This window comes from Phoca vitulina, unplaced genomic scaffold, assembly GCF_004348235.1.
Source record: "Phoca vitulina isolate PV1807 unplaced genomic scaffold, GSC_HSeal_1.0 scaffold28, whole genome shotgun sequence".
NCBI lineage: Eukaryota > Metazoa > Chordata > Mammalia > Carnivora > Phocidae > Phoca > Phoca vitulina.
This window is the reverse complement of record NW_022589731.1, coordinates 22,610,097-22,623,604: the sequence shown is the minus strand read 5'-3', so window position 1 is coordinate 22,623,604 and position 13,508 is coordinate 22,610,097. Positions and strand designations below refer to the sequence as shown.

Below are 13,508 nucleotides of genomic sequence, written 5' to 3'. Positions count from 1 at the left end.
GTGTTTTAAGATAAAAGGAAACAGCAAATTTCCAAGACAAAACAAAAATCCATGTCCAAGTATATTTGTGGGAAAGAACAGCAAGAGTTACCCCAGAGGGTACTGGTGATGTTTGTTTCTGGTATCAATCGATTGAGGAAAATACAGCGGTAGCATAAATCTTAACTTTGGCTAATCTCACAAGACTCTCTTAGAAGCTGAAAGAGCACATCTCAAAATAATTGGCTGTGCTGAGTCATTTCAGAATGCCATATTTAAAAGAAAAAGAAATCAGAGGAGGGACAGAGCAAGATGGCGGAGGAGTAGGAGACCTGGATTTCATCTGGTCTCAGGAAGTCAGCTGGATAGGGATCAAACCATTCTGAACACCTACAAACTCAACAGGAGATCGAAGAAAAGAAGAGCAGCAACTCTCTGAACAGAAAAGCGACCACTTTCTGGAAGGTAGGACGTGCGGAGAAGTGAATTGGAGGCGATATTCGGGAGGATAGACGGCGGGGGAGGGGCCTCCGTCGGCCGCTTCTGGCAAGTGATAGAGCCGCGGAGCACAAAATCGGAACTTTTAGAGTCTGCTCCGCTGAGGGACGTCACTCTGGTGGCGAAGTGGGGGGTGGAACCCTCGCGGGACTGTGTGGTCTCAGGACCCTCGGGGTCACAGAAAGACCGGGGCTGCCTGAGTGCGGCAGAGCTCCCAGGGATCGGAGCGGGGAAGCCGGCTGCAGAGACGGAGCCCAGGCGCGGGCTCTCAGCTCGGGGTTGTCATAGACCGTGATCCGCGGCACAGTCGGGCCACTGCTCCTCCAGCAGGGACCCAACAAGCGGCAGATCCGGGGAGACTCACCTTCTTCCCCCGGGAGGAGAGGTGCGGGAGCGCACCGCGGGGATCTGCTGGGTTTGGAGACTCCACCCGGGGTCGGGTGCCAGATAGAAAGGCGCGGTCACAGGCCGGGTGAGCACGGAGTGCGGCCGGAGACCGGGGAGACGGGAGTGACTGACGGCTTTTCTCTGGGGGCTCACTGAGGAGCGGGACCCCGAGTTCTCGGCTCCTCCGGGGCGGAGACTGGGAGGCCGCCATTCTCACTCTCTGCCTCCAAAGCTGTACGGAAAGCTTGCAGGGAACAAAAGCTCCGGAGAGCAAACCCGAGCAGATTACTTAGCCCAGACCGGCAAGGGCGGGGCAATTCCGCCTCCGGCAGAGACATTTGGGAACCACGGCAACAGGCCCCTCCCCCAGGAGATCAGCGAGAACAGCCAGCCAAGACCAAGTTTACCGATCAATGAGAACGGCAGAACTCCAGCGCTAGGGGAACACTGCACATAGAATTCATGGCTTTTTTACCATGATTCTTTAGTCTTTCAAAGTTAATTTTTTTGTCTTTTTTTTTTTTTTGAATTTTTCTTTTTCCCTTTTGAACCAACATCTTATCAATCCCTTTTTTAAAAAAACATTTTTATTTTTCATTTTTAGAGTCATATTCTATCCCTTCATATTAGTTACCCTTATTTTTGGCATATGCATATAAGTTGTTCTCTCTTTAAAATTTTGAGATACAATTTCTTCTAACAGATCAAAATATACCCTAAATCTCTAGTGTATGACTTTGTTCTAGTCTCCTGCCTGATCACATTCTCTCCCTTTTTTTTCCTTTTTTTTTTAAAATCCTCTTCTTTCTTTTTTCAAACAACTTCTTATCAATTCCTTTTATAAAATTTTTTATAATTTTCATCTTTACAGTCATATTCCATCCCTTCATCATATCAACCCTTATTTTTGTACATATATAAGTTATTCTTTCTTTAAAATTTTGGGAGGCACTTTCTTCTAATAGACGAAAATACGCCCAAAATCTAGTGTGTGGCACTGATCTATGCACCAACCTGATCATATTTGATCATATTCTGGGTTTTTTTTTGTTTTGTTCTGTTTTTGTTTGTTTTTATCTTTTTCTTTTTCTTTTTCTTTTTTTTCTTTCTTTTTTCTTTCTTTCCCTTTCTTTTCCCTGGCTTCAGGTCTTTTCTGATTTGTTTAGAGTATATTTTCTGGGGACGTTGTTACCCTGTTAGCATTTTGTTCTCTCATTCACCTATTCTCCTCTGGACAAAATGACAAGATGGAAAAAATCACCTCAACAAAAAGAACAAGAGGCAGTACCGACTGCCAGGGACCTACTCAATACGGACATTAGTATGATGTTGGATCTAGAGTTCAGAATCATGACTTTAAAGATACTAGCTGGGCTTGAAAAAAGCATGGAAGTTATTAGAGAAACCCTTTCTGGAGAAATAAAAGAACTAAAATCTAACCAAGTCAAAATCAAAAAGGCTATTAATGAGGTGTAATCAAAAATGGGGGCACTAACTGCTAGGATAAATGAGGAAGAAGAGAGAATCAATGATATAGAAGACCAAATGATGGAGAATAAAGAAGCTGAGAAAAAGAGAGATAAACAACTACTGGATCACGAGGGCAGAATTCGAGAGATAAGTGATACCATAAGACGAAACAACATTAGAATAATTGGGATCCCAGAAGAAGAAGAAAGAGAGAGGGGGGCAGAAGGTATATGGGAGCAAATTATAGCAGAGAACTTCCCTAATTTGGGGAAGGAAACAGGCATCAAAATCCAGGAGGCACAGAGAACCCCTCTCAAAATCAATAAAAATAGGTCAACACCCTGACATCTAATAGTAAAGCTTACGAGTCTCAGAGACAAAGAGAAAATCCTGAAAGCAGCTCAGGAGAAGAGATATGTAACCTACAATGGTAGAAACATTAGATTGGCAACAGACCTATCCACAGAGACCTGGCAGGCCAGAAAGGACTGGCAGGATATATTCAGAGCACTAAATGAGAAAAATATGCAGCCAAGAATACTATATCCAGCTAGGCTGTCATTAAAAATAGAAGGAGAGATAAAAATCTTCCAGGACAAACAAAAACTAAAGGAATTTGCAAACACGAAACCAGCCTTACAAGAAATATTGAAAGGGGTCCTCTAAGCAAAGAGAGAGCCTAAAAGCAACATAAACCAGAAAGGAACAGAGACAATATACAGTAACAGTCACCTTACAGGCAATACAATGGCACTAAATTCATATCTTTCAATAGTTACTCTGAATGTAAATGGCCTAATGCCCCAATCAAAAGACACAGGCTATCAGATTGGGTAAAAAAACAAGACCCATTGATATGCTGTCTGTAAGAGACTCATTTTAGACCCAAAGACACCCCCAGATTGAAAGTGAGGGGGTGGAAAACCATTTACCATGCTAATGGACACCAAAAGAAAGCTGGGGTGGCAATCCTTATATCAGACAAATTAGATTTTAAACCAAAGACTGTAATAAGAGATGAGGAAGGACACTATAGCTTACTTAAAGGGTCTACCCAACAAGAAGATCTAACAATTGTAAATATCTATGCCCCTAACATGGTTCAACATCTGCAAATCAATCAACGTGATACAATACATTAACAAAAGAAAGAACAAGAATTATATGATCCTCTCAATAGATGCAGAAAAAGCATTTGACAAAGAGTATAGGGATAAAGGGTACATACCTCAATATCATAAAAGCCATCTATGAAAAACCTACAGCAAATATCATTCTCAATGGGTAGAACTGAGAGCTTTCCCCCTAAGGTCAGGAACATGGCAGGGATGTCCACTATCACCACTGCTATTCAACACAGTATTAGAAGTCCTAGCCACAGCAATCAGACAACAAAAAGAAATCAAAGGCATCCAAATTGGCAAAGAAGAAGTCAAAAACTCTCACTCTTTGCAGATGATATGATACTTTATGTGGAAAACCCAAAAGACTCCACCCCAAAACTGCTAGAACTCATACAGGAATTCAGTAAAGTGGCAGGATATAAAATCAATGCACAGAAATCAGTGGCATTCCTATACACCACCACCAAGACAGAAGAGAAATGAAGGAGTCGATCCCATTTACAACTGCACCCAAAACCATAAGATACCTAGGAATAAATCTAACCAAAGAGGCAAAGGATCTGTACTCAGAAAACTATAAAATACTCATGAAAGAAATTGAGGAAGACACAAAGAAATGGAAAAACGTTCCATGCTCATGGATTGGAAGAACAAATATTGTGAAGGTGTCAATGTTACCTAGAGCAATCTACACATTCAATGCAATCCCTATCAAAATACCATCCACTTTTTTCAAAGAAATGGAACAAATAATCCTAAAATTTGTATGGAACCAGAAAAGACCCTGAATAGCCAGAGGAATGTTGAAAAAGAAAAGCAAAGCTGGCGGCATCACAATTCCAGACTTCCAGCTCTATTACAAAGCTGTCATCATCAAGACAGTATAGTACTGGCACAAAAACAGACACATAGATCAATGGAACAGAATAGAGAGCCCAGAAATGGACCCTCAACTCTATGGTCAACTAATCTTCGACAAAGCAGGAAAGAATGTCCAATGGAAAAAAGACAGTCTCTTCAACAAATGGTGTTGGGAAAACTGGATAGCCACATGCCAAAGAATGAAACTGGACCATTTCCTTACACCACACACAAAAATAGACTCCAAATGGTTGAAAGACCTAAATGGGAGACAGGAGTCCATCAAAATCCTAGAGGAGAACACAGGCAGCAACCTCTTCAACCTCAGCCGCAGCAATTTCTTCCTAGAAACATCGCCAAAGGCGAGGGAAGCAAGGGCAAAAATGAACTATTGGAACTTCATCAAGATAAAAAGCTTTTGCACAGCAAAGGAAACAGTCAACAAAACCAAAAGACAACCGACAGAATGGGAGAAGATACTTGCAAATGACATATCAGATAAAGGGCTAGTATCCAAAATCTATAAAGAACTTATCAAACTCAACACCCAAAGAAAAAAGAATCCAATCAAGAAATGGGCAGAAGACATGAACAGACATTTTTCCAAAGAAGACATCCAAATGGCCAAAAGACACATGAAAAAGTGCTCAACATCGCTTGGCATCAGGGAAATCCAAATCAAAACCTCAATGAGATACCACCTCACACCAGTCAGAATGGCTAAAATTAACAAGTCAGGAAACGACAGATGTTGGCTGGGATGCGGAGAAAGGGGAACCCTCCTACACTGTTGGTGGGAAAGCAAGCTGGTGAAACCACTCTGGAAAACAGTATGGAGGTTCCTCACAAAGTTGAAAATAGAGCTACCCTACGATCCTACAATTGCACTACTGGGTATTTACTCCAAAGATACAAATGTAGGGATCCGAAGGGGTACGTGCACCCTGATGTTTATAGCAGCAATGTCCACAATAGCCAAACTGTGGAAAGAGCCAAGATGTCCAATGACAGATGAATGGATAAAGAAGAAGTGGTATATATATACAATGGAATATTATGCAGCCATCAAAAGGAATGAAATCTTGCCATTTGCAACGACGTGGATGGAGCTGGAGGGTGTTATGCTGAGCAAAATCAGTCAATCAGAGAAAGACATGTATCATATGACCTCACTGATATGAGGAATTCTTAATCTCAGGAAACAAACTGAGGGTTGCTGGAGTGGGGGGTGGGGTGGGAGGGATGGGGTGACTGGGTGATAGACACTGGAGAGGGTATGTGCTATCGTGAGCGCTGTGAATTGTGCAAGACTGTTGAATCACAGATCTGTACCTCTGAAACAAATAATGCAATATATGTTAAGAAAAAAAAAGAAGAAGATAGCAGGAGGGGAAGAATGAAGGGGGGGAAATCGGAGGGGGAGACGAACCATGAGAGACGATGGACTCTGAAAAACAAACTGAGGGTTCTAGAGGGGAGGAGGGTGGGAGGATGGGTTAGCCTGGTGATGGGTATTAAAGAGGGCACATTCTGCATGGAGCACTGGGTGTTATGCACAAACAATGAATCGTGGAACACTACATCAAAAACTAATGATGTAATGTATGGTGATTAACATAACAATAAAAAATTTAAAAAAAAAGAAAAAGAAATCAGTATTATGATATTACAGTATTACAGGCAGGAAAGAAATCATACCATTGTCATTAGAGTAAAAAAATGCTCACACTTTCTGGACAATTCAAGATCAAAGCAAATGTGTTCATCCTTAGCCAGGGAAGTCGCTAACTGATCACATAAATAGTTTATTCTCTTGCAGGGGAAGTTTGAGGCAGGTTTACATTTTTTTTTTTTAATTTTATTATGTTATGTTAGTCACCATACAATACATCATTAGTTTTTGATGTAGTGATCCATGATTCATTGTTTTCATATAACACCCAGTGCTCCATGCAGAACGTGCCCTCCTTAATACCCATCACCGGGCTAACCCATCCCCCTACCCCCCTCCCTGTTTGTTTCTCAGAGTCCATAGTCTCTCATGGTTCATCTCTTCCTCCAATTTCCCTCCCTTCATTTTTCCCTTCCTTCTCCTAATGTCCTCCATGCTATTCCTTATGTTCCACAAATAAGTGAAACCATATGATAATTGACTTTCTCTGCTTGACTTATCTTACATTTTTTTTAAACTCAATTTACTCTCTACCAGCTCAGAGAGAAATGATATTTAAGAATTGAGAGCACACCAATGCTTAATGATAAAGATATAACTGACTTTTAGCATATTAGTCACACTCTACAAAGTTTGAGATTAATTCCCAGAGTCCTTTGCATACTTATTCATGATTTTGCTCTTTGAAAGGAAGTTTTTGTCATCCCTGTGCCAACTCCATTGCAAAAGGACCTTTTCATAAACGTCTTCTCGAAAATGGGCTTTAGAAAATCTAGTCCCTTGCTCCTGTCCATCCTGGTTGGGCAGCTGTTCAACAGGATGAGAAAGTAATCAGATTTTCCAGACACCTGGCAATTCAGAGTGGGGAGGAGGGAGAGAATACAGCTTTAGGATGAAAAGTTTATTTCAATAGTAACAATTTTCAAAATCTTAAGGCTGTAAATCCAATGTCTCCAACCTTTCTGAGGGAGAAATTTTGCTAGCACACAACATATACTTTATCTAAATACAAAATATTATTTAGAGCTATCTACTCTCTCGTCTAATTTTTATACTACTTATGTAATTGCTGTCATTCGGGATTTGCATCATACACCATACATAATCATCTTGTTGCTATTACTTCATAAAGAATCTTTCAAGTGGCACTAATTAGTCCTAGGAAGTTTTTAAAAATTCACTAAGAAAAACAATCCATGATAACCAAACTTCAGATTTCAGTTGGAAACACTTTCCCTCTGAGATTTGTCCTGGGTCATTTACCAAGCTTTTCCATAAGGCTATCTTGCTATTTGAACAATAGCATCTTCATCTTTTGACTTTGGTTCAGTTTCTCATTAGTGGTTTGAAGACCCGGAGAGTGTGGGGGTACTTAGTCTTGAAGGAAGTACATGTCTGGAATCAAGAGTTCAAACTGGCCATCGAGTATATGCAGTTCAACCCCATCCTTTCCAGATAAAGGAACCAAGTAAAGAGCAAAGGGCCATGTCCCAAGGACCAGGGCTGGCAGTTCCAAAAAGTGGGCCTGACCCAGAGATCAAGTAAGAATTTTCAACATTTGTCCTGTGTCCCCTCCTTTGTGGTTTCAGAGGATGTACGCACTGATGAGGTACAACTGCAAGTTCTATCGATAAATGGAGCAAAGATTTATCAATGACCTGCTTTGTGGTAAATCCTTTATGTGCATCACCTCATTTTATCCCCTCAGAAAGCTCTATGTATAAAGTGGTATTATCATTTCCTCAGTTTTATTTTTTTCATTAATAAGAAATACATTTATTTATTTTTTATTATGTTCAGTTAGCCACTCTATAGTACATCATTAGTTTTTGATGTAGTGTTCAATGATTCATGAGTTGCGTATAAATGAGGAAATTAAATGGCCTGTAGGTCGGGCACCTGGGTGGCTCAGTTGGTTGAGCATCTGCCTTCAGCTCAGGTCATGATCCCAGGGTCCTGGGATGGAGCCAGGCATCGGGCTCCCTGCTCAGCAGGGCATCTGCTTCTCCCTCTCCCTCTCTCCCTCCCCCTGCTTGTGCTCTGTCTCTCGCTTTCTCTCTCTCTCTCAAATGAATAAATAAAATCTTTTTTGAAAAATGGCTTGTAGGTGAAGCAGGGATTTGAGTGGAAACACCTGACTCCAAGCCCATTTCTCAACCACATGAGAGCAATAAAAAGAAAAGGGGGCTGAACGGTTTTATTATAAGGAAAGAAACATACTACAGACCTGGGAACAGTCAGACAGTTTCAGAAATATTGGTCATGGGAAACCAATCAAAAACTCTTATTTGAACGCCCACTATGTGTTTTTCCCTGTGTAAATGGAGGAAATCTAAGCATGGTATAATGCCATCTATTTTAAATCCCCAGCAAGGAGGGGCCTATGAGTCATTTCAGGAAGGGAAGCATTCCAGTTCTTTCCAGAAATACTCATGATACCACCTTTGTATTGCAAAAGAAATGCATCATTTCTGGTTATAAGATGCTGAAAACACCCCTAAAAAGATACTGATGTACTTTGCTGATCATTGAAGGGAGTCCTTGCCAGAGCTAACTTGTTAACAGAATAATATGGTATACTTGCCTAGTTGATGTACTTTATGAAGTTCACATCAAATATTACAAGAGCCTATACATTGTTTTGTCTGTAATTACTCACCTTAAACAGTCAAATTGGTACCATTGCTACACGATTGAGTTATAATGAGAATGAAATTGTCACATGCAAAAATAGAAATATGGAAAACGCACGGAAAGAAGAAAATTTCATATATGGACAAGCAGATTTGTAAGTACATTAGAAGAAAGTACATTCTTAATTAAAAAAAAAAAAGCTGCACACAAATGCCTCTTGTTCAACAGAAATGTCATGAACAAACCTTCAGGAAAAGAATAGAAAGTAATTAGGAAGACACTTGAGAAAATAACCAATTTATGGGTTGTGACTCATCAACTTGATCAATATGGTTGGTGTCTTATAGAATCAATGACTCAATTAGTGTTGAATGCTCATAAGACTAAATCAGGAAAAAAGAAGCTAACTTCAGTAAACAAGTAATAGAAAAATGACAGATGCAAAGAAGACCAATAATATAAACAGCTAAATCATTATGTTTGGACTTTTATCTATTATTTAGGATTTATGTAGCATCTCATTATCCTAAAAGTAGTTTCATGAATTACATTGATTCAGTAATTACAGTATGCCAGGTTAAGTTTCAGTGAACACAAAACAGTATCAGTGACAAAAAATATTTTAAAATTTTAAACAAAGCATTGACATTAAAGCAACTGAAATATCAAGTAGAAATAGTATTAAAAATTCCAAAAAAAGACGTTCATTTTCTGAATGTTTTGAACAGTTCAATGATTAACATTAGACAATCAATATTCTTGAATAAACACATGAATTAATATTTTATGTGATATTTCATTGAGATATGGCATTTTATCTATATTCTGTTTCTGAAAAAGTTACCATTTTTATAAAATTGGTAAATTCACTATTTTAAAAAACTGATCCATTGTATTTGTAATATAGTTTCAATGGTTAAATGTTCACTTTGATCATGAGTGCACACGTGAAATAAATAAATTGTCATGGGCAAAACTATGCACATTTTACATTGAAATGCATGCTTTTCTATGCAGGAGCCAACTCTTAAATAATTTAAAACAAATTTTAATAAGTCTAGCATTATTTTTGTCACATAAGCACTTCTTTTTACTAATTTCTTGACTCTACTTATTTTTTTTCATTGAAAGCTCTAATAATAAGAGAAATTACTTTTCTGTCACATATTCCCTGAGATTACTTTGAACTTAAACACTTAAAAACCATCTAGTCAAGCATCAAAAATAGAGGCAAAACTCTTACCTTAGAAGGTGGAACTGGAAAACACCAGAACACATGCATTGTAGAAATCAATAGAAGTAGAATAAGGCTGAATTTTAATGAGCTGTAGGGTAGGGGCAAAAAACCCTAAGATTAGTTTCATTTAGGGAAGTATAAGTAAAAAAAAGCATATATGAACTCAACAGTTTTCTTTGTGGAAAAAGGCAGTCTTTCACCTAATCATTTTGGATTTTCCAAAATTTCTGCAGACCGGTGGTTTTATTGCCAAATTCCTCACACTTACTGTCAGATCCTCCTTGGGTGACCCTTTTATACCAGAAAAGTTCAGGAGTAAAAATGTCATCATGTCTCATCATATGTGACTAATTGGTTCTTTTTTTGTTCTTGTTAAGTTGGAAAAGGCCAATAACGCACAGGCATTGTCAGTGAGCTACCAAGCATTGACTTCATTTAAATTTTGCCATTAAAAATGTCCTTCAAAAGCATTGTCTTCTAAACTGTGTCATTGTGACATAGATAGCTAGAGGTCTCAAAAGAAACCACAAGTTTGTTTTGCTTAGAGTTTAACACTTAAACAGGATGGCATTATTTCTTTGAATGTCCAGCATCATGTTCCAGAGTCGAACACAAAATACTTACAAGAATGAAGAACATCTACCCTCACAATGCACACAGATTATTTAAGTTTTCCACGATGGATTTCCCTCCTTTAGGACTTCTGAGGTGAAAGCAGGGAAACAAGTATCATGTCCCTTTGTCACTGGTCACTCAAATAAAGGAAAGGCACTGCACCTATCCCTTTCCATGTGCATACCCAGAGTCCAAGGCCCAGAGTTCTGAAAAGGCTGCCTGCCATGGCCTCCTTTTTCTCTCCAGGGCATAGAATTTCTCCAGGAAGCCTTTGCTGCCCTTGCAAACCAATGGGCATCCACATTAATAAATTGATTCAGGAGCGCTAAGTGTGAACAGATGTTGCTGGAGCTTACAATGGAGAAAAACATCAAGGGAGGTGCTTTCTGCTTGGATAACTAGTGTTTCTGAGATGGAGCCAACATTTTTTGAATACAAAGCAACCGAGGGAAATCCTTGCTTCCTCAAGATCAGCACCTTTTGGAGGACAAAGCTGCCCTGTGTCTGGGACATTTGTTACCTGTTTGTCAGTGCTACATCCCTTTCTTTAGGGAACTGCTGATGGGTGTGATTCTCATATAGTTGTCGATCATATAGTCACCCTTTGTCTACCACGAGGAAAAGCAGGTGACCCAGATTCTCAAGAGAACAAAGGTCACAGGGATTAGTGCCAAGTTGGGAGCTGGGGCATGTGATCCAACATATTTATCATAGTCTTTGGGGATATCACTTGGAGGTTGGGAGATAAACAGCTCTAAGAACACCAAAAACTGAACACACACATTTACTTTTGGTGTCTCTTTAAACCCAGCTAAAATAAACACATAAGAACAAAAAAAAATGGAAGAGAGGATGACAGCAAGTGTTTTGTTGAGTGATGAGCAATTGACCAAGTAGATCCTGAGAAACGTTCTTATTAAAATAGTTTAGTAACAGACCATTAACAGTCTTAAGTTTTCATGGGACCAGTTGCTTTTGGATGTGGTGAAGGTGGCACTAAAAAGAAGAGGATCAGCTGGAAGTTTAAGACATGACTCAATTCAATCCCACATCCCCTCTCCACTTCCCATGTCCAAACAACTTCTGCCCCAGCAGAGGACTATAGGTCTGTTCTATGGAAATGGTAAAGCAGAGTGTCTCCTGACCAAGGGAATCAGGTGTAGTGGTGTTAAGGGGTTACTTTTCTGAAAACAAAGGCTGAACCAGTGTTACACTCAAGACTGAGACCCATGGCACAGCTCCTGAACACTGTTAGACCGGTCTTTATCCTCAAGACAAGAGAATGGAACACCTTCTCTGGGGAATCTGCCCAGCTCAAGATGAAAAACCTAGAGATACAGACATTAGGGTCCCCACATAAAAGCAGCCCAGGCAAGTGAAATCCACTAAAGTCCAGGGCTGACAGTACCCACTAACACACACACAAAAATTTATGGATGTTTTAGCGCCTATTCTTAATATAAACAGACAATTCAGAGATGCAACTGAAATGAGTACAAGATATTTATAAAGGCAGAACTGGTAAGAACAAAGAAAATGGGAGAGAAGTCCATAGCAGCAGTGTTTTATCCTGAAAGATAGAAACCAACAAACAGGAAGTAAAGGTGACTTGAAAGAAACAGGAGAGAATACAAGAGAAGAAAACTTAAAAAAAAAAAACAAAAAACACTAATATTCTCCCAGAGAGAAGAGAAAATATTGTATCTATAAAATAAGAAAAGAAAGCTATATAAAGCAAATCATTTAGAGGACAAAAAGGAGCTCATGAAAATTAAAACTATTAAAAAAAAGCTCAGAATGGGGCGCCTGGGTGGCTCAGTTGGTTAAGCGACTGCCTTCGGCTCAGGTCATGATCCTGGAGTCCCAGGATCGAGTCCCGCATCGGGCTCCCTGCTCGGCAGGGAGTCTGCTTCTCCCTCTGACCCTCCTCCCTCTCATGCTCTCTGTCTCTCATTCTCTCTCTCGCAAATAAATAAAATCTTTAAAAAAAAAAAAGAAAAAAAAAAAAAAAAAAAAAAAAGCTCAGAAGGATTGAAAGATAGGGTTGCATAAATCTCCCAGACATTACAGAAGAAAAGATAAGGAGAAAAACTAAAATAATTAAAGAATAGTACCCATCCAGTAGTTCCAACATGTAAATAATAGGGATTCTAGAAAAGAAAATGGAAAAAAAAAAAAAAGAGGAGAGGGAATCATCAATAAGGAAATTCGAGAACATTTTCCATAATAGACGATACTGACTTTTGGGAAGGAAGAGACTCATCAAGTGTCTGGCACTACAGGTCAATCTGACCCATATTAAGATACATCATCATAAAATTTTAGCAAATTGCATCCTACAATCTCCAAATTAACTACAAAGATTCAGACACCAGAAATATTTTAGAATTCTCGAAAATAATGTAAGAGCTTGGAAGAGAATAGAGCAATGCCTTCAAAATTCTGCAGAAAAATGATATCCAACCTAGAATTTATTCCCAAACTATCCCTTAAGTGGAAGACTACAATAAACATTTTCAGATATGTAAGATCTCCAAATTATATTTCCCCTACACCCTTTGTCAGGAAGCATTTCAGGATATGCTCCACCAAAAATGAGAATATGCACCTATAAAGAAGAAAATGTGAGATACATGTAACAGGAGATCAATACAGGAGACAAAGCAAGAAAATTCCCAGGATGACGGTAAGAAGAGATCCCCAGTGAGACGTGCACACCAGGCCTGAAGGGCAAAAAGTCCAGATTGGTGTAACTAGATGATTCTGGGAGAGATTTCTGTAAGAAAATGAAAGCCTTAGTATATCTGCATATCTTGAGAGGAGAATTAGACAATGGGAGAATTTGGGGTTGACTTAGTGACAAATCTACAGATAAGTAAAGAAAAAGAAAAAGAAAAGCAAAAGTACAGAAAAAGACATTTGTTCCAATTAAACAAAGTTCTGTAAGAAACAAAAGTAATCACAGTTAACTACTTGACTCAGCAGAGAGTATCATCTGCATAGTTACAGTAATGTAATTATTGAACAATGA

General features: G+C 39.2%; 1 protein-coding gene across 1 annotated transcript; it reads right to left on the bottom strand.

Moving 5' to 3' along the window:
* Window positions 1-6,659: 6,659 nt before the first annotated feature.
* Window positions 6,660-10,190, bottom strand: NPS (neuropeptide S). The gene is made up of 3 exons (XM_032423017.1): window positions 10,063-10,190; window positions 9,869-9,950; window positions 6,660-6,839 (listed from the first exon to the last, which is right to left on the bottom strand). The coding sequence occupies exons 1-3, from the start codon at window positions 10,188-10,190 to the stop codon at window positions 6,660-6,662; spliced, it is 390 nt and encodes a 129-aa protein (XP_032278908.1).
* Window positions 10,191-13,508: the final 3,318 nt, after the last annotated feature.

Coding starts and splice junctions, on each gene's coding strand:
- NPS (XM_032423017.1), bottom strand. CDS start 10,190: ATGACATTTTTACTCCTGAACTTTTCTGGTATAAAAGGGTCACCCAAG. Junction 9,951..10,062: donor GGAAAATCCAAAATGATTAG/GTGAAAGACTGC, acceptor CCTACCCTACAG/CTCATTAAAATTCAGCCTTA. Junction 6,840..9,868: donor TTCCAGTTCCACCTTCTAAG/GTAAGAGTTTTG, acceptor CTGAATTGCCAG/GTGTCTGGAAAATCTGATTA.